Source organism: Typopeltis vanoorti, chromosome 9, assembly GCF_054136105.1.
Source record: "Typopeltis vanoorti isolate ZY-2024b chromosome 9, IOZ_Tvanoo_1.0, whole genome shotgun sequence".
NCBI lineage: Eukaryota > Metazoa > Arthropoda > Arachnida > Uropygi > Thelyphonidae > Typopeltis > Typopeltis vanoorti.
Genome location: NC_143557.1, coordinates 101,544,807 through 101,567,551, shown reverse-complemented (window position 1 = coordinate 101,567,551; position 22,745 = coordinate 101,544,807). Strand labels below are relative to the sequence as shown.

The following is a 22,745-nucleotide window of genomic DNA, read 5'->3' as shown; positions in this document are numbered from 1 at the left end:
TCTGTCCAACATTACACCAAGATATTTGATCTCAGTTTTCCACGGAATTTTAGCGTTGAAAAGGAGAATATCTTCTTTAGGAAGCACTGATCTTCTAGAGAATAGGACGGCTACGCTCTTCAGGGGATTCACTTGGATTCGCCATTTGGAGAAATATTGTTCGATTAGCAGTAGGTTTTCTTGCAGTTTCTTGATGACTAGGTGAAGCTTTAAAGATCTGGCCAATATCGCTGTATCATCAGCATATAGAGCTTTAATTAAAGATAATGGGTTGTGCAGTATATCATACAAGTATAAGGAGAATAGGATTGGTGCTAGTAAGGATCCTTGTGGAACTCCAGCCAAGATGCGTTTTTGTGTCGAGACTACCCCACACATCCTAACTTGCATGCGCCTATCGTAGAAGTATGCCTTTATAAGATGAATGATTCCTATTGGTACACCAGATGATATCAGTTTGTATAGCAAACCATAATGCCAAACCTTGTCAATTGCACTAGCTATGGCAAGGAAAACAGCCGAGTGCAGTAACGCCAGTTAAAACCTGTGATGATGTTTTCCACTAATCTGTGTATTTGTTGCATGGTGCTATGCGATTGTCGGAAGCCAAACTGCTCCTCATGCAGGATATTTAGTCGGAGTACTGAATCTCGGAGTCTGGTAAGAATTACCTTCTCGGCAATTTTGCTGAGATTTGAGATGAGGCTGATTGGTCTGTAATTTTGAGGCAATCTGGGATCTTTTCCAGGTTTATGGATCGGTATTATGTCCGCCAGTTTCCAGTAGGAATAGAAATGTTTGTAGTGAAGGATGGAGTTAAATATATTTGTCAGATGGATAATAGCTCTACGTGGTAGAAGCTTTATTACTTTGTTAGAGATACCATCGGGTCCAGGAGCCTTTTTATTCTTGAACTTATTAATAATAGCATATATTTCAGCAGGTGAGATGGGTGCAATTTGAGTGGAATATGTGAGAGCAGAATTGAGTGAATATCTCACGTTACGGTGGATCTTGTATATATGATTAAAATCGAGGTGATCGTATGCAGGTTTACATTGTTTTTCAAGATGATTTGCTATCCCTTCAGCTTTATCAGCATCAGTGTGGATGAGACCTGAATCTGTTTGTAGGGGGGGGAAGGTTTATTTCTGTTCTTAATCTTTCGGATGAGATTCCAGGAGTGGTTATTAGTGGAGATGGAGGTCAGTTTTTCTTCCCAGAGTTGAGTTCTATGGGCTGTAAGGGCATCTCTTACTGTACAGTTGAACCTGTTCAAGATACGTTTGTCCTGCGGCGCCCTGGTGTTGAGGTATCTTTTTCTTGCCTTATTTTTTTCTCTAATCAGATTCATAATATCTTCTGGCAAGCGGTTGGATTTGCGGGTAGTTGCAGGGGTAGTAACTGCTGCACAGGCTGCTTTAATCTATTCTGTTAGATTTTAACAGCTGTTTCAATTTCGTCTTTTGATTTGATGATGGGAACAGGACCAATATATTTTGGAAGTACCTTGGAGAGCCTTTCCCAAGGAATGAATGAGTGAGGGGGGGGGAGATAATTTTTCAAGGTTTCCAAATTTTAACCGTATTGGGTTATGGTCTGATGACAGATCTTTAATCGTTAAATTGTATTGGAGTCTGATGTGTTGCAATATGGCTATGTCCAACACATTAGCACGACCATAAGTGTTGTGATGGGTGGGGTCAGTGGGACCTGTTATATGAAGGTTATATGGGACCTGTTATACCAGCATAGTTTTGTAGTATCTGTCCAAAGTCTGTTCTGTGGGGCAGGACATGCTTTGCCCTTGTCACGATAGCAAATAGACAGTTGCTTATGATTACAAGATATGAAACAATGGCGATACTAGCGGCAGTAGCCCTAGCGTATCGCCCTTGTTTCAATTGACCTGGATAAACCACTATGGAAAAATAAAGTGTCTGTGTATGGTAGCAAGTAATTAACTACTATTACTAATGAATAAGCATAAATCGCTAAAAAACATATCAATCAAATTAACAATTCACCATCAATAATACACGAAACACTAACACGCGAGCCGCCATCACGACCCGTAATCCATCGTAATAAAATGTGTCAGATATAGTCCTTATAAGGACTGGCTTAAAGGGGCTAAGTAAGAATGCTTTTCATCTTCCCCGTTATCTGTAGGGGACAGTGTAGGGATAATGTGTTATTGCGCTATTAAAGCTCTGTTCACGGCAGGAGGGTAACAGCAATAGCCGAGCCTCAGTTAGAACTTCATTGGCTACAGCATTGCCATCCATTACCCTCCAAGGGTATTAATCACCGCATCTCACGTTCGATCCTTCTTTTGTGTCAGAGATATATTATATTATAAGGACTGGCTTAAAGGGGCGAAGCAAGAATGCTTTTCATCTTCCCCGTTGTCTGTAGAGGACAGTGTAGGGATAAGGTGTTATTGATCGTGAGATGCGGTGAGGGTATTAATCACCGAGAGATGGACTTATTAAACTCTTATGTAACATCTTGATTTTTAAAATTATTTGGTGGGTATAAATTATACTCATTTTCTCAATAATATATTAATGTTTTATTATAAATTTATAAAATTAGTAACGCATATTTCATTTGACATCAAATAGTATAAACATACTAAAATGAAATGCATTTTAAGGACAGACAGATCAATCTGGAAGTACATTACAAATTGAGAAATTATTATTATTACCTTTATCTAAAATGCTGTTTAATGCAAAGCAAGCATCGCTGACTTTCTGTCTTGAACTGGTCACATTAAAACGAACTCTGTTTGTTTCCCAAGCTTCATTTCCAAGAAGAAAAATTGATATGAAGCACAATGCTGGATACAGCGCCATCTGTAAAGCAAAATTCCATAATTGAGAACTAATTCAATAATATTTATAATAATTTAATAATAATAAATTTAAAAATATTAAAAACATAAATAATATATTTTAGGAGGTAAGTTTAGAAATCGAACTGATGATTTTTTTTTCGGTCAGGTAATCACGATTCTCTTTTATAAGTATAGAGGATAAATAAATAAATAAATAAAAAACACTTTTAGTTATAAAAAAATGTATTTTTTTAAAATTAATTTAAGGAGCCTAAATTTAAGTATTTTCATATTTTACTGTAATTACTATAACTGAGAAAACAAAAAGGATGTTAATGTTCATCGCCAAGTGTGAAACAAATTCCAGCTTATTGAATATCTAAAGTAAATAAAAAAAAAGGTCTATATTTATCTCTAAAGGGGATAGGGCCGAATTATCTAAATTTTATTTACATTAGCAATTACATTAGCATTTATTTACATTAGCAATACACCTTTATGTGCGTTGAATTCAGACAAAACAATCTGACTGGATCTTGTTCTACTTTGTTATAAGTTGATTAATAGTTTCTTTTTTGTTAATAATTTGGAACTTCTTTAATATGTTCTCGAACGATTTACGGGATTCTAGTTCTCTTTTAAAAGAAACTAATTTCGAATAATTCTTGTTTTAAAACATCCCTGGTTTAAGAACCAACAAATATTTCTTCCTTAATTTTTTGGATTCTGGAATTTTGGAGAATTTTTCAGTTTGGTAACACTACCATTTACTCGCATATCCTGGGCATTGAAGTTGCCTTATCTTACTAGCGCTGCCCAGGCGTTCATATAGCCTTTTGTTAGTGCATTCGATAAAGGGTTAACTGGTCTGACAGCTGTTTCATACTATTTGGTTCTGTTCAAAGACCAGGCATAAACCTTAAGTAAGCAAGAACCCTCATTCAATACCAAAGCAAACCAACGTCGGAGAATTGTGTTTTTCATAAGTGAACTCTCGGTCGGTGTGTGATGCGAGTTTTTGCTCTCTTAAAGTTTCTTCCTGTTTCTGAAGAGAACTTACTAGTTCAAAACAGCGTCAGGCTAGTAAAATCTTTACTATACGGACGCCTGGGTAGCGCTGGTGTCTTTTAAAGTAGTGCAAGCTAAGACAACTCCAGTGCTGATGATTATATTCTCATAAGCTCTCTGTCAGAAATTCGGCTTTAAAATAATGTTTGATCTTTAATATCCACTACTTATATGTAAATCACATCTCAAAATGAAGCCGCATAGCTCTTTCTTTGATATATTCGCGCCCTTAGTAATGCTTGCATGCAGTCATCCGTAATGTGGTGTTCTTAACAATTATACTCAGACCATTTGCAGAACCAAAGTGTTCAAAGCATTCGATGGTTGTTTATCAACCTCTAGCGTTTGAAGATGACAAAAACATTTAAAAAAGAGAAATTCAAGGATATTAATGTGGAAGTGAAAACTAATAGACGAACTTGTGCTCTGAGTTCCATGATGTATTTGAATCTCAATTATTTTATTTATCACTTAAATAATATTAAATAATGCCTGATAAAATATTTTAAACCTGTGAAAAGTTTAGTTAACTCTGCAATAATGCAATTTTTTGTATTCCACATTTGGATTCAGTATCTCGAAATTCTTGAGACTAACCAACATTAATGTAAGTTACAGAAACGTTTTAATTTGTTATAAAGATATTGGTTATGAGTATTCTTAAAAGATAAAAAGTAAAATATATTTTAAATATCTTAAAAGATAAAATATAAAAGATATATGTATATATGTTTTTCGACTAATTTCATAATACAAACATCGGGGGTTAAATGCTTTTAAGAAGACTGAAAACCATCAAATTATAAAAGAAAGTTAATGTATTAACTCCTTTATTAAAAAAAAAACCTGCCGGAAGCTTCACGTTTTAGATCATATTGGCAGGCAACAGAACACCATAAATTAGGATTACTGTTGAATGTCTCATATGAAATTTATCCAGCCATGCACGCCGACACGGACCATGAATTATGGAGTCGATATATTCCTTCATTATTAAACATCATGCATAGCTTTAGATTATGAACGGAAGTGATTTTTTTTTTACTATGAACTTTCATAAATCCATTTTTTTTGGTATAACTATTGAACATAAATTTGAAAGAGCAGGACGAACAAATGCAAAGAATAATATCGAAAATAAAAGAAATGTTGGTTAATTACTGTGAATGATGTGATTTCAGTAGGTTATTTCATATTAAGGTATACCATATAACCCATCATATCACGAAAAAATCCGTGATATGATGAAATAATACTTACGTTGATTCTGTCGGCGCGTTTAGGAGCACACACAGAAACTAATTTATTCATGCACTGCATCGAACCTGTATGTATTTCGACTGAACTTCGTATGGATGAAAACAAATCTATGTTGTTGCCAAAATAACAGTTTGCAAGCTGTTCGAGAAATTTTTGTTTAAAAACTAATCGGCGAAAATACTCATTTAAGTCAAAAGATATTTCACTGTAGACAGATTCTGTAAGTTATCTAAGAGATAGTTTGCTAACATACAGTGTGTTTCAGGTGATATCGCCATATTTATAACAAGTTAAGTGCAAACATAAATCACTGAACTGTTCTTTAGCGAAACAGGAAACAAATGGCAATTTTCAAGTTATATCAACTTCCTGAACTGATATGACGTGATATCACAAGTATGTTTTATATCCCGGATGTTTGTCTTTATGTTAAATACTATTACAGTATACAATATTAGCATAATATAATCTCAAAAAAAAGATTTACGATTTCTCAGAATTGACGTCATTACCAGTTACTTTGAAAAGATTTCCAGAGGTCACTGGCATGACATAGGACACTATAGAAAGGAAACCAGAAAGCACTTTTTTTTTTAATGTTGCGCCCATACACGAGAAGTTGGTAGATCAACCTATAGTACATTAGTAGTACCGTGCATGGGTTAAACTTAACAAGCAGTAAAATTATTTCTCGTCTCATTCTCATAATTGTATGCTAGATGGATTTATTCAAGACTGACCATAGAAAATACAGGGGACAAACAAAATGAGCAAGTATAAACGATTTGGGCAAGATTACATTCTTTGAAATGCTGAGGAATCATTTGTTAAGATCGATTGTTTCAATAAAAGTAAAAAAATAATAAAGCGATATTAAATTGTATATCGGTAAATCTGAATCTGAAAAATGCCATTATTTTCCATCCGAAAACGCTATCTAAAAAGAGGTGTTTGCTGTCTCTCTCTCTCTCTCTCTCTCTCTCTCTCTCTCTCTCTCACACACACACACACACACACAGAGGGAGGGAGGGAGAGAACAGTGAGCGGAGCGTGCATCAAACGAAACTAGAGAATGAACTACTGTTACATAGAGATACCTGTTACAATGCATATGAGTATCTTTATATTTCTAATTATTATTATTATTTTATTCAAATAATTGATACACAGTCAAAACAAGATATCATATAAATAAAAATTTGACTGATGATTCAGAACAATTTCGATTCTACACAAGAATCTAAGAATAGTCCGTCAGGTAGCGTCGTAAAATATGGACTGTTTCACGTAAGACTGTTTTTGTAGGTCATATGGGGTCACTTCATTAATTTTTAATTGCTGTAAATAGTTGGACAGCTTCTTTGAAGTTGCACCAAGTGCACCGATAACTATTGGAATGATTTTGGTGTGCTTAAGCCACAGTAGGCCAACTTCGATTGCCAGATCTCGATATTTAGTAATTTTTTCCAGTTCTTTGTTGTTGATGTTGTTATCACTGGGTACTGCAATATCGATAATCCAAACCTGTCGATGTTCGATAATTGTGATGTCAGGTCTATTGTGTTCCAAATGCTGATCAGTTTGCATTCGAAAGGCCCAGAGAATTTTTGCTGTTTCGTTGTCCAATACAGTCTCTATTTTATACTGCCACCAGTTATCAGAAGTAGGAAAGCCATATTTTTTGCATATATGCCAATGAATTATTTTAGCATCTTGATCCAGGAAGTATTTATAGTCAGTTTGAGCTATTTTGCTGCAGGCACTGATTAGATGTTCTACAGTCTCATCTTTCTGATCGAATAATCCGCATTTGCTCTTATAATTGATGTTCAAAATATTTGCTTTCATTGCATTATTTTGTAATGCCTGTTCTTGAGCTGCTAGAATAAATCCTTCTGTTTCGTTTTAATGTATCCGTGTTGTAGCCATTGCCATGTCTTGTTCACGTTAATTTTGTCCTCAGTATCTCGAAGAAATTGGCCATGCAAGGGTTTATTTTTCCAGCGCACATATCGGATATTTTGTTGTTCCTTTTTGTAATCGGATTTGTTTCCTGTTGCTTTTAGAAGGCCCTCTTGTGCAATTGCTTGAAGCATTGGCTCAGAACTATTGTCGATGTAATTTCTTAAACCAATTTCTTCTTCTTCCACAGTCTGTCTCACTTGCAGCATACCCCGTCCACCTATTCTCTTCGGTAGGTACAACCGGTCAACATCACTTCGTGGATGTAATGCATGATGTATAGTCATTAGTTTTCTAGTTTTGCGGTCTAGTTTGTCCAGGTCTTCTTTTGTCCAATTTATTATGCCTGCTGTGTATCGGATCACTGGTATAGCCCAAGAATTCATTGCCCTAATTGTGTTTAATCCATTTAGTTTTGTTTTCAGAATATTTCTAACTCTTTTGATGTATTCTGATGCTGCCTGTTGTTTAACTTTCGAGTGGAGAAAATAATTGGCTTCTAATATTCCTAGGTACTTATAGTGTTAGTCAGCTGAAATTACTTCTATATATTTCTCTAGATCAAAATTAAATTGCTAGTGTCATTAATTTTTCCTCGTTTAATAGATAAAATTGCGCATTTATCTAACTCAAATTCCATTTTGATGTCCCTGAAAATACGAACTATGTTCAATAAAGAATTTTTTTGCTGGGCCAATTTTCCATATTTCCCCATTGAAATTAATTAAAATGAGATTAATTCGTACCAGTCCCCAAAAAACCACTCCATTTTTATAATAATGTATTTATAATGAACAAATATTGTATACAAACAAAATAAAACCAAATACTGTACATACATGTAAAAGAGAATCTAAAAAAAGAAACAGATGTTGGCGGAGCCGATTAGTGGAATTAATTTTTTCTTTTGCTTCACTTTTGCTTAACTTAATTTTCTTCTTCACTAGTTTTTTTTTTCTTTTTTGTCACGCTTTCGTCACTTTGATCCGCAGGGCGTTTCAATAGAAACCTGTCCAAGGAGCTTTGTTTCTTCCTCCCTTTTAGAATGTTTCTGAAATGAGTTAGGCAAGTGTTATTAAATAGCGCCGCTGCACGACCAGTTGCAACTTTTTCAGGGGGTTTCTTTTCAATAAAGTCCGAAACTTTTTCCCACATTGCCAACACTTTCTTTATCTTACTTGAAGAGATAACCTCATCTGCCCCTCTGCGGTTGTACAAATCACCTGCAGAACCTCCGTATGTTGCTGCATGTGTAGTTCCGTCAACTCCTCCGTCGTCAATTCCTCGGAATGTGTGGCGACAAGGTCTTCGATGTCTCCTTCATCCACCTCCAGGCCCAAGGACTTTCCGAGGAACACAATCTCCTCCAGCACTTAATGTTCAGGTCTAAATCCTTCAGAGTCCTTTTCAGCCACAGCTTGTTCCATGCAGAGGTCAAGGTCCTTTTTGTAACACTCTGCCAGGCCATATCAATGATTTTGAGGTATATGACAATGTTGTAGTGGTCCTTCCAGAACTCTCGAAGGGTGAGGTTTGTGCTCTCCGTAACCTCAAAGCAGCATTGGAACATGTGTTTGGTAAAATGTTTCTTGAAACTGGAGATCACCTGTTGGTCCATGGACTGTAGGATAGGGATGGTGTTGGGTGGAAAGCAGAGAACCTTTATATAGCTGAACTCCTCGACGATATCGTCCTCAAAGTTTGGTGGGTGGGCAGGAGCATGTCAAGGACGAGAAGGGCTTACAGGAGTACGTCATTGACCTCGAGGTATTCCTTAACGGCAGGACCAAAGACCAAGTTGACCCACTGCGCAAAAACCTGCCTGGTGACCCACGCCTTTGAGTTTGCCCTCCACATAACCTGCAGTTTTTCTTTTAAAACCTTGTGTCTTGAAGGCTCTTGGGTTTTCTTAGTGGAATACGAGCAGTGGCTTGATCTTGCAGTCGCCACTCGCATTTTCACACAGTGCGAGGGTCAACCTATCTTTCATGGGCTTGTGACATGGCATCTTTTTTTCTTCTGCCGTTATGTAAGTTTTGCTTGGCATCTTCTTCCAGAAGAGCCCTGTCTCGTCACAGTTGAAAATTTGTTGGGGGATGTATCCTTTGGCTTCGATCAATTCAGCAAAGGTTTTTACAAATTCCTCATCTGCCTTAGAATCAGAGCTCGCTGCCTCACCATGCCTGACAACGGAGTGAATTCCGGTCCTTTTTCGGAAATTTTCGAATCACCCACGACTGGCTTTGAACTGCTCTTGTGAAGCCTCCTTTGCTGAAGTATCTGGGGTCTGCTGCAGCAAATCTGCGTAAATGGCTCGTGCCTTCTCGCAAATTATACTCTTTGTCACAGTGTCTCCTGCGAGCTGCTTCCGTGTCAACCAAAAAATCAGCAGGTTCTCCATCTATTCATGGACAGAGTTGCGTAGCTTTGAAATAATTTTAACGCCCTTAGCTAGAGTTATAGCCTTTATCGAGTCCTTCTGCTTCAGAATAGTACATATCGTAGAAGCAGTGCGATCGTACTGCGTTGCCAAGTCCATTACTCTTACGCCTTGCTCATGTTTGTCTATCATCTCACGCTTTAATTCCATGGATATTACCTTTTTCCTGTTTTCACCACTGTTCTTTACACTCACCTTCTTTGGACTTATGGTTATACGAAACAAATTAGCTAAATAACTGTACATACAAAAAAAACACAAAATTAAAACTCAATACGACAGAATGAACGAATGAGTGAACTGAACGACGCGCAAGACTCGGGAATCTGAGCAGAGTGGTGGTTATGACGTCACCGAAGCAGGCTCATATCTCAATTCTGGCTCGTAACTCAAGGCAAAAAATCGACCTAGTGACGGCTCGTATCTCAAAAAACTCGTATGTTGAGGCACTCGTATCTCAAGGTACCACTGTAGCTTCAAGTCATCCATATGCAACAGATGGGAAATTTTAATATTACATTTAGGAATTTCATATCCAAGTTTTATTTTCTTCAGAATCATAGATAAAGGTATCAAAGAAATGTTGAAGAGCAATGGTGACAAGGAAAGTGATTTCCTTGGAATTTTCCAAGGTGATTCCTTGGATTACTTAATATCATTAAATTCGGAGATCTCATTTAATGCTGATATCTCCTAATTGTTCAATATTCACTATTAATGTTGTTTTCCATGATTTCATAGCAGTAGCCAGAAACGAACATATGTTTTTTCTAATTCCAAATATTTTTAGTGATTTTAGGATCCAGGAGTGTGGGAGGGAATCGAATGCTTTCTTGTAATCTATCCATGCCATGTTTAAATTAGGTTTGCGTCTTTTTGAGTTTCTGAGAATCATTTTATTAATAAGGATCTGGTCTTTTGTTCCTCTAGATTTTTGAAAATTGCCTTTTTGTTCAATCGGATAAATCTGATTATCTGATAATTAGTGGTATATGGAATTTTCTATGATTGCAGTGAACAGTTTAAGCATAGTTGGTAGGCATGTAATTGGATGATAGTTACTTGGGTCTGCATCCTTATCCTTATCTTTCATGAAGAGAAAAGTGTGCCCAGATATCATCCAGTCTTCCACTGAGCCAGACTGCAACAAATAATTAAATTATTCTGCCATTCGATTATGTAGACTGGTTAGATGTTTTAACCAAAATCCATGTGGTTCGTCTTTGCCAGGTGCACTCCAGTTTCTTAATTTTCTAGCTTGAGAACTGACCATTTCTGTAGTGATAAATGACATTTTGCATTTGTTTTTGTTTCATTTCTGATTCTATTTCATTAATCCATGAAGCATCTTTATTGTGTTCAATAGGATTATCCTAGATTGAGTTCCAAAATTTGAGTGTTTCTTCTTTTCCGGGTGAATGATGGTTTGCATTTGTATTTCTCTGGAGAGACTGGATGAACTGACGTTGGTTCTGTCAAAATTGCATATTTTGTAAATATTGGTTAATTTTTGCTTCATATCTTTTAATTTTCTGTGCAGTCGCTGAAATTCTTTGTTTTAGCTATTCGGTAACTTCAGCAATTGCTATGTTGGCCAAATTATATGTGTTAATTAGTTTGTTTTTGATGTTATTAATTTTCAACCGTCCTTCTTTAAAACTCTTTAAGTTGCTTAGATCACCTCGAAGCCTGTTGACCTTTCATTCTAACCGGATTTTTCATGGTGCAGATTGTTTCATCCTAGGCTTTTGCTCTTTCCGTTTGCAATCAAGCTTCACTGAAATGATATAGGCTGTGCTGTATAGGAGCTGATTTGTTTCCTTTATACTCTTGGTTGTGATGGTTTCAATTACAACATTTGCGTCTAAGAGGAACTGTTTTACCTTAGACTGTTGTAAAGCTTTTAATGGTGGTAGTCTTATACGGTCGTTTATGGAGTTCATATGTTCCAATATCCCTGACTTCATTTTACACTGCCCTTCTGTCAAAACATTCTGAGGTATGTAGTCAGCTTGATATTTACTGAGTTGAATTCCAACGTTTGATATAGCTACCTCCTGATGATTCTCTGTTACTGGAGTTGTTAGTTTATTACGTAACGCTTTCAGCTCAAGTTCAATAAATATTTGGTTACGGAAAATGAAATTCTTTTGGTCAATAAGTCTTTGTTCTGTTATTGCAGATTCTAGGAATTTTTGTTTCCAAATTAAATGCATACGCTGTCTGAAATCGTTTTTCTGTTGTTGATCTGTAAAAACATTTCATAATTTCTCTGTTTTCTTCTACAGTCCATTTTTTATGTTTGGTTTCTTCCAGTCGCTTTTCAGCTTCCTGCCCTGATTTCCCAGCAAGGAGAGCTGGGTCCTATCGCCCACTTGTCAGCTGATGCCCATGATCCCCAACATCTGAGCAGTCCTTGATGACCCGGGCGTCGACTGATCCGGTATGGATCTCTTCTTCCTTTTCACCATTAAGATGGGGGAATGGAAAACTGTTAGTCCGGCTCCTCAGTTGAGTCCTGCCTGACAAGGGTGGCCCCGCTGGCAGCTATGCAACTGCCAGAATAGCTCTCAACATCACTGAAGCACGAAAGCCCCACCGCCACGACAAGGCCGTGTTCCTTCGGGGGGGGGCTGATTATTATTATTATTATTAAGAGAGACCTCCAGGGAGTCAGACACTCATCGAGGGAGGCTACATACTACACAAACCAGCTATCATACTTATTCTTGAAATCATTCACACTGCTTGCACTCACAACATCCAATGGCAATCCATTCCAATCATGCACCAACCTCTGGGAGAAAAATCTAGCCCTCACCCCCCCCTCTTCTTAGCAACCTTCATTCTCAGTTTCATTCCCACCTTCCATAAATTGAAAAATTCCATCAATTGAAACCCTGTATGACCCTATCAGAAGTTAGTAAGTCTCAATCATATCACCCCACTTTCTCCTGTTTGCTAGTGTCTGCAGCCTACAAATTCTCAACCTGTTTTCATAATCAGTATTCCACAATCCTGATATCATTTTTAACACTCTCCTTTGTACTATATCGAGTATATCAGAATCACAACGGAAACCAGGAGACCAGACCTGTGCACAATAATACCAAGTGAGGTATTATCAAGGCCTTGTAAAGGGAGAAAATAACATCCATTGCAATTATCTTTTGAGTTTTATTATTATTATTATTATTATTACGTAACACCGCGTATTTACAATCTTTGCCACATGGCCCCTAAACTTCAACTTCCTATCTATTAACACTCCAAGAACCCTAGACTCATCAGTTTCTTCACTTTTAATCCCACCAATATAATACAACATTGGATATGTGATCATGTCGAAGTGAATGACTTTACATTTACTGACATTGAATTGACACCCATTTTCCCATGCCCACAGTTCCACCTATTCAAATTATTCTGCAAGTACTGCATATCAATAGCATTCCGGATTACTCTACCAATCTTTGCATCATCAGCAAATAGCTGTATGTCGCTTGTCAAATACTTCCAAACATCATTAATATACAGATTGAATAACGGTGGACCAAGCACTGATCCTTGTGGTTCACGACTTGTTAACTTAAATATTGCAGACTCACATCCCCCGCATACCACTTTTTGATATCTGTCAGTCAGCCATCCTCTTATCCATGCTAATATTCTATAACCCAAACCCATTTTTTTCCAATTTATGCAACAATATCTACAATGCTGTATTCTGTCGAAAGCCTTAGCAAAATCCACAACTATCATGGCGTATCAATTTCCCTTGTCTAGTTCAGTTTTTCAACATTGTTATAGAATGTGAACAAGTTGCTAAAACATGATCTTCCCTTAGTAAACCCATGTTGTTCATTGCAAAGTACAGATTCGCTGTCAACCCATTTCTGAATGTGAGCCCTGATTAATTTTTCCATAATCTTCACCACCACTCCTGAGATACTAATTGGTCGATAGCTGGATACTATCGGCCATTTTACCACCCATGTGCAATGGAATTACCATACATTCTTTCCATTAATACTTTAATACATTCAATTACCATATATTCTTCCCTGTTCTGAGACTCATATTATATAGCATGGCTAAAGGAATAGCCAGTTCAAACTAACACTCATTTAGCACACTCGCTGATATCCCATCAGTCCCTATTGCTGAATTATTATTCAATATGTGCAACAGCTCTAATATCCCGTCCTCATACACCTGCTTCTTTTCATCTATGAAAAGGTAACAGTGAGCTGAATGTTACGTACATCAGGTTGATAGCTTTTAACAAAATGGGTACTCATTAACTGAACAACCTCTTCTGAGTCTGTAATTTTAACGCTATTTGCATTTAGAAGAGTTATTCTTTCGTATTCATTCTTTCTTTTATTTGTATGATTTCGATAGAATTCTTGTGGGTTGTCTTTATCAGAGCAAGTTTCTTTTCATACTCAGACTTTGCTTTTCCTAAAATACTTGTAACTATTCTAGCCTACTGCTTATAACGTTCATCCTTATGCACACGATATTCCTTCCACATCGTCCTTTTCTTACGAATCTTTTGCTTAATAAGATAACACATCCATTTGACTCCTTCTCTGTTTATTCTTAGAACTCTCGAGACACATTCTGATATCGCATCATTCAAGCGTTGTTTAAATGCTTCCCATGCATTGTCGATATTCTTTCATCCAGCAATCGATCCCATTCCACTGAATTCAGTATAACTCCTCAATTGGTCATAATTTCTTGCTTTGTAGTTCAGCATGTAATATCCTTTTCTGAATAACCATTCATAAACTTATTCACTTCCCAAGTGAGTGTTACCAGAATGATCACTGTTACCAACCGGAGGCAGAATAGTTACGTCTTTAACTGAAACGCCATCTGACACTATAATCAAATCTAACACTCTTTGATCTCGAATTCCTCAATACATGCATTTTCACTCTTCTCATGAGATTTTACTAATCTAGATAAATATCTAGAAAGATAAAAACATTCACCTGTAATCATTTTACAACCTTTTGTAATAGTTATGAGCAGCAATTCATTTTGGAGGCTTGTCAGTGAGAGACATATCTGCAATTAATCTGACAGGTTTGGTCCGCTTGTTTTGAATTATGGTAAATGCAGCTAATGCTATGAAAGTAGTGTATTATATCTGCAATTTGCGTGTGTACGTTTGGACAAGATTAAGAAGTCCAGGTGTCGGGTGAAAAACTATGAAATCTTCGTATGAGATTGGTTAATTCACTTTCAATTAAAAAGTCCTCATAAAGGTCCTTGACTTCTTTCCAAGCAGTGTATACCATCCGCATCTGTAATAGAAGGAACTTGAAACCATTTCCATTCCAGATGCGGATGGTATACACTGCTTGGAAAGAAGTCAACGAACACCTCAATGGGCAAGGGGCATCGTACCATGTAACGAGTTAAGTGTTTATAACCGATATAAATGGGAGGAACAGTATGCTCCCACATAGCGCAACTGTGGACGACCCACCAGACTCACCGAACGTGTCCATAGGGTGCTATGAATGATAATATATAAAATCCGCCATTCCTCGGCCGACAGGGTGAATGCAGAGTTCCGGGCATTGACTGGAACACAAATCTGGACAAAAACATTCAGAACCCAGGCTCACAAGATGAGTTTTCATTGTAGGACAGCAATTTTCAAGCCCCACATTACCCGAACCAACATGTAACGTCGTCTTCAATTGTGCAAACAGTGTACAGTGGAACGTGGAAGCTTGGAGTGCTGTGTTATGGAGCGATATCACGCTTCGCCTTCTACCGAGCAGATGGATGGTGTGGGTATGGCGGATGACCAGTGAACATCTCTTACCAGAGTGCGTTATCCCAACTATGAAATTAAGAGGTGGCGGTATGATCGTTTGGGTTTATTTTTGCTGGTTTGGCTTCAGACCTCTGTAGTGCCACAAACACTTAACTCTGCCTACTGTAAGTACGTGGTTTGTGGATATGAGCGTCACCACACTTGACTGGCCTTCATAGTGCCCTGATCTCGACCATAAAAATTTCAACCATAACATCGCTAGGATGAACTGGAGCATTGAATGAGCCAAGAGACGTCCACCGCACACCAGTCCAAGCCATCATTACATGACTACTGGAAGAATGGTCCAAAATTCCCATAGATCGCTATCATACACTGCTGGAAAGTATACCCGGTAGGATTGCTGCATTCATCGCAGCGAAAGGAGGTCCTACATCTTATTAAGGTGTGCGCCATGGCTGTTTGTCCCTCATACTGTGGTGTCCGTTGACTTCTTTCCAAGAAATATATATGACTTTTCGGCATTGTCTGTCCTTAATATGCATGGATTGCATCTTTATTGGCATCTATCCCGTAGTTATTAAGTGATAAATTTTAAGTAAACTTTTAAAAAACAATTTACATTTTTCAAAAAAAAAATTTAATTTCACTTCTTTATCAAATTAAAATTCTATTTAGCTTAATTATAACTTTGCAAATAACTTTCTAGTCTTCTTCTTCTCTCTTCTACTTAGCAGTTCTACTGGCCTGTTACAAAGCTAACTTAAGCCCTTCTAAGTCGTACCTGTTCCGAGGATAAGGTGACTAGCCCTGTGCCTCCCAATATATCCTGTGTTCATGGGGCCGGTTTGCCTGCTTGCAGGAGGAAAAACCTGAGATAAACTGGGGAGAAAAGCCTGCTATGCACGCCCAAGAAACTAATCTGGCTGTGTCTGAGAAAGATCCTTAAGCTCCTCACGTCGACGATGGCAATCGAAACCAGGACACTCCTTTCCCAGGCATATGATTACGAAGCGCTACCATATGTTGTAAAGCTCATAACCACTAGGCTAACCGCGCGAACTTTAAATTTCTAGTATAAAAATAAATAAAAATATAAAACAAAAATGAAAAAACTATAAAAAAATCATTGTCTGCCCTGTACTAATGCACAACAGGTTTATAATATTATTGGTTATGAGACACATAAAATGCTGTTGTTCATTCAGTGGATGTACAGTTTGAGAAATCGGCTTTTGAAGCTACAATAAAAATAATAATAACGAATAAATACTTTATTCGTTAAATAATAGAGCGATTAGTTGGAGTCTTTCTCTCACTTAAACCTAGTGTTATGATCCATGTGCTGCGACCAACCACCATCAATTTTCCTGTCAATCCAATCTCTCTTTCTCTCTCTTCGATGACAATCACCCTACACTTAAAGACATTCACAAACATCCAATGCCAACAGTGCCGTGCACTCAGTCAGTCAGACCTTAAACAAACGCTTCATCATAAATAGAAAATCCTCACTTTACTTAGCTGATCAAACAACCAAATTCGAATTTTCACAAGAATGGCTATCTTATTAGACCACAATTTTCTCCCAGATGTTATTTTCTATCGTATTACTGCATTTTTATAAGAAATAAAAACATCTTACTGTGGTTTAGTTTAAAATTGAAACCATACTAATCGGAAATGTTTCGCCGTATACCAACTTGATGCGACATCACACAAGTGTTTAGGGTTAGAATTCAAACAAAACTGTTTATCTAAATATCAAATACACAAGTCATAAGATTAGCAAAGATTTAAGATTTCTCAATTAATAACTAACTGTGTCATTAAAGTGCAATAAAACACTCTTGCAAAAGACATGGTTTTTTCTTTTTTTTTAATTTAAAATATCCTCCTGTATTCATATATGTAATAATCGCTTTACTGATGGTAAAAACAATCATAGTGATATATTCTATTGACTGTTTTCTAGAATTCCTGGCTAAAATAATACAAGAAGGAACATACAATACTTGAATGATAAGAAAGAGTAGTATGGGCGTCTTTGGGAGGAAAAGTAAGCGCATGAGTACAAAAACGGGGGGGGGGATTTCAAAGCACTTAATTCTTTGTTGATTGTGAATATTACTGTTTGCCACAGAAAGGAAATAAAGTTACAATTTAAATTATATTAAAATTAAAGTAATTCTTACCACTAGACTTTACACTAAGTGGATGCTTTATTAGATATCCGGCTGATGTTGAATCACCAAAGCCTTCATAACATTCTCGGATATGCTGAGATATCCTGAGTCCGCAAAGTTCCAGAAACATTCCACAGTTATCTACATGAGGAGAAACGTGAGTAAAGGATTAAAAGAAGAATATTATTTCTTGTCTAGTAGAATTTACTTACTTAAACTTAGTATATGGCAAAGAAGACACTTGCAAAATAATTGTTATGTAATTAAAAAAAACAGATTATTTAAATTAAGGGGATATTTAATCCCACATTATTTCAAAGTCGAATAGGAACTCTAACCCACATTATTAGAAATCAAAGAATTTCATGCCGAATATAGCAAGCTATAAAAGTTCGGCGAGTCCAAGCGTAAGCAAACACCTGGGTAGTACAATAGCAGGCAACTCGTAGTAAAGGTGGATAAAGGTAGGATCACTATTCTTAGTATTAACCCTAATGTAAAACTCATCCCCTAGGACAGGCGTGTTCAACCCGTTGATGGCGGAGCGATTTTTGGTCGATCTCTTGTGTATTCCTCCTTACTTACAAATTAATTAAAACTGAAAACATAATATTTTATTTATCGTTATTTTGTATCATTTTTAATTGGCTTTAAGTGTATTGCTGTTGTTTATTCATTTTTCGTTAAAATTGTCAAATCAGTAATTTTCTTATAAGTCCGGGTAAATGAATTAATTTGGATCAGTGGAAGTCTAACAGCTAGTCGACTGAATACAATTATAAGCAAAGTGTAAAAACTCGATTGTAGCTTAAATATTAAATATTCCAAAGCCTATTACATCGATTTTTTACTTAGGTTAAGTCCCATGCGAATATTGTAAAAAAATAAACTTTGTTTGCCTTGGTATAGTTTGTATTAGATGTTTTTGTAAATAACTCTTTTGAAGCTAACTGTATATACTGCTTTAATAAGAATATGTTAGAGTGTTAAAAACAAAGGCAATGAAACTCTTTGATTCTATCTTAGAGTTTCTTATTCGGCTTTGAAATAATGCGGGATTAAATATCCCCTTAATTTGAATAATTTTTACATCGCCGAAGTGAAACTTTTTGACTCTATATTTCATTAAAATAATAGAAATATTACGGTGATGAGATCCTTTGATGAACAGATCAGATATCTGAGTGTCCATATGAATAAGACAGTCGAAATTAAAAGATTAATTACTTCTTGACTGACTGGGATATGGGTAATCTTTCCTCAAATTCAGCGTTTCTGTACTTTTAAATTTTTTTCTGATATTGCTCATACCGATAGATTTTCCGGTGAAAGGCATCTCGGAAACGGGCGATCATTCAAGTGGTCTGTCAAAGGGTATTTTACAGAAGGCAAATTATGAAGAGGTATTTACATAAGAATAAAATAAAAAGAAATTCCGAGTAGAAAAATATTCACTAGATAGAAATAATCACTTTCAATCTACATATTTCTTGAGAAATGATTTATGAATAATAGTTGGCGATTGTTATGTCCAGCTGAAGACACATCTTTACAGACACTAATTTTGGACAGTGGTTAATTCCAATTTTAAAAACACACAAGCCCGTTTTTAATTTATCGTTTATCGTTCGTTTATATTACGTATTATTCCTCATCCACCCCCACTTGGTTTCTGAAAAAAAAATGGTGGTTTGTTAATGCGAGAGAAAGAGAGAGAGAGAGAGAGAGAGAGAGAGACCAAATAAGGGTCATACGCCAACAGTTTTCTGGAGGGGAAGGGTTTCCTTGCAGGAAACTCGGGTTTTTCTTAAAACAGGCTAACCACCTTATCCTCGAATTGCGGTTTCAAAATCCAAGGCCACTTGGAAGGTCGTGAGTGCTTGATTGTCTGATATTACGATTATCTAAATCTTAATGAAACCACTTCAGAGATTTCAGTTATGTTCTTCTAGATGCGATAATTTAATAATAATAAACAGATGTGGCATACTTGGTCACGTGCGTCACCACCTGTTCTAGGCAACTATTTAAGAATGCTGCTGGTCAGTAATCGTCAACAGTGTTGATCGCAATGGGAAAATAAACTTTTTTCGGATTTGGATAAAGGACTTATTCTGGGTGCCCGATCTGGCAGGAGCCACGATATTGAAAACAGCAGAGCTAACTGGTTTCAGTTGCAAAATAATCCACTCTGCTTGTCTAAGAGGCGTAACTGTGGTTTTAAGACAATCTGTTAGAAACGAGATCGCTGTTGTCTGTGAAGTCTTGTAGGGACAAACGGAACTTCCACTGGATAGCAATTGACCGAAGAATTTAATGTTCTCGACCCATATCTCACCGAACCATGCGCAAGGAATTCAAGAGATCGGTATTGGCCGTCGCATGCTTATACGTAAAATAAAAGTTTCTAATTCAGTGACCGGTATGTGTATGTTAACAGGGGATATTGTAGGCACCTGGGAAGGAAAGAAGATCCTGTTGGTCTTTCATTTATCTCACAAAGAAGTAAACTTTGTCAACAATATGAAATCGCAATGGAACTACTTTTAAAGGAACAGCATAAAGGATAAATAAATTCCCTTTATATAGGGCAGGAAAAATACTTTTTTTTTCCAAAACTTGTGTATATCTTTGTACATATGTATGGACTTGCTGTTTCTTTCTGTCTGAGAAAATTAAATATAGTACTGGCAGTTCATGAAATAAATTACTGCATGTTTATTCACATATGACCTCACCTTCCGCCGTATGGTCGCTCCCGTACCTCATAATAGGATTTTGGGAGCGCAATCTTTGCTGGAAGAAGCGGTAGGGTTTCAAATGCAGTATTAATAAGACAATCACAAACATCCATGCCCACGATGAGATTCAAACATTCATCCTCTTGACTGGAGAGTGGATACGCTAACTATTCAGCCCAGTCAGAGTGGCAATTATTTCATATGCATTATTTAATAGGAGTATCTGATGTAGCACATGCTACATCAGATACTACTGATGTATCTGTAGTCTCCAAATCATGTATCTAAAATTTAGTTTGTAATTCTGTCAGAAAGTCAGTTAAAAATTATTGTTGTTGTTGTTGTTGTTGTCGTTGTCATATCTTCTCTTAAACTCGTTTGCGCTAAATACACTCACTACTTACAGGCAACCTGTTCGACACACGGTTCTGTGAGAGAAAAATCAAGCACTTACGTCCTTTCTTAAACGCACACAAAGTTAGCTTTCAGAGATGTCCTCTTGTTTTCTGTAGACCTTCCATATAATGAAAAATTTTATCAACCGATATCTTATAACGCCCTCTCAAAAGTTTATGGACCTATATCATATCACCTCCCTTTCTACCGGTGTCTGAAGCACACATACTCTCAATCGATCCCCGCAAACTATAATCCCGATATCATCTTTCCCTTTCTACAGATTCTATATCCCCTTCGAACCCAAAGACAGAAACTGCTTAAAGATAGGTGAGGTTGTATCAAAACCATGTAAAGAGGTAAAATGATCTCCATATCCTTAAATGTCAATGTACATTTCAACATCGTTATTAACTTTTGAGTTTTATTTCCAAACTTGCTATAGCATCCTTGAACTTCAACCCTCTATTTAACCTGGTCGATTATCCCAAGAATAACCCCACTAATATAATACGTCGTTGGATATCTCATCACGCCAAAGTGCACGATCATAATTTTACACTTACTAACATTGAATTGATAACCATTATTGTTTGCCGTCATTTCCAGTCTATTCAATTCACCCTACAGTTCCTTTATGTCAGTTGCATCCGTGGTTGCTCTGATTACCTTTGCATCAGCACCAAACAGTTGAAGTTTTTCACTGTCTGGCCCTTCCAGATATCATTAATATATAGATTAAATAGTCCAAAAAAGTGATCCCTGGGACACGCCAGAGTTCACCTAAAATCTGGTCGATGAACCCCCCATATCACTTTCAATATATATATATATATATATATTTATTTATTTATTTATGGCTCCCACTGATGAGACCACAATAAAGGTGGAAACCAGTCTGGGTAGTGGCCCCTTGCCTTTAATGCATAGCATTAAAGATCTCCTCAAGGAGATGGGCTTTGCATTAAGGGTAAATATTAAGAATAGTGATCAGAGCTTATTCCAACTTTACCACGAGTTGCCTTGACTTGTACTACTTTACGGGTCACTTAGACTTCATTACATGAAGGCGCAAACTTGACTTATTTGTCTGTTTGCTTATTGGGAAATGGAGTAAAAACCAGGAATAAACACACACACACACACACACACATATATATATATATATATATATATATATATATATATATATATATATATATATATATATATATATATATATATATATATATATATATATATATATATAGCAAACAGAAGAATATAAACCAAGCCACTGGTTTATATTCTAGTCACATATTCTCCAGTTTATGCAAAAGTTTTTCATGTAGTATCCTACTAAATGCCTTAGCAAAGTTCAACATTATCATAGTGTACCGATTCTCTTTACCCAATCCAGCTGTAACTTTTTTAAAAGTATGAGAAAAATGATCAGACATTACCTCACATTAGTAAACTCATGGTATTCTTGCAAAGTATTGATTGTCTGTCCACTCATTTCTGTTTTCGCGTACTTACCAGCTTCTCTGAAATCTTCACCATCGCTCCAGAGATATTGATGGGTCGATAGTTAGACACATGAGTTTTTTTTTGCATTGCCCTTATTTAATAGGATCATCACACATTCTTTGTATTCCAGTGGATCTTTCCTGAGCTGAGACTCAAATCATACAAAGATGTCAAGGGCCTAGCCAGTTCAGCTGAACATTCCTCTAGCGTACATGCCGATATCCCACCTGTCCCTATTCACGAATTCTTATCCATGCAACAGCTCTAAAACTTCCTTCTCATTCCCCTTTTATCTCTTCATGCAATGTAGTGGTAGCAAAATGCACTGTTACATACATCAGTTTTGTAACTCTTGTCGAAGTGAGCACTCAATATTTGAACTATCTCATCTGATTCTGAAACAGATGAGATAGTTCAAATTTTCTGAATGCATACGGTATCTTACCGTATGCATTCAGAAAAGGTATTCTTCGGCATTCGTTCTTTCTTTTACTTGCAACATAATGATAAAATTGTTTTAGGTTTTCTTTCGCCTGTCTAG

The 22,745-nt window shown here is 36.6% G+C and overlaps 1 protein-coding gene across 1 annotated transcript in view; it reads right to left on the bottom strand.

Moving 5' to 3' along the window:
* LOC150103315 (techylectin-5A-like) overlaps nt 1–22,237 on the bottom strand; it is a 32,359-nt gene extending 10,122 nt beyond the window's left edge. The window contains exons 1-2 of the mRNA XM_090398442.1: nt 22,214–22,237; nt 2,714–2,861 (exon numbers count right to left, since the gene is read on the bottom strand). Of these exons, the coding sequence (XP_090254568.1) occupies nt 2,714–2,861; nt 22,214–22,237 (172 nt within the window). The remainder of the gene's footprint in view (nt 1–2,713; nt 2,862–22,213) is intronic.
* Nucleotides 22,238–22,745: the final 508 nt, after the last annotated feature.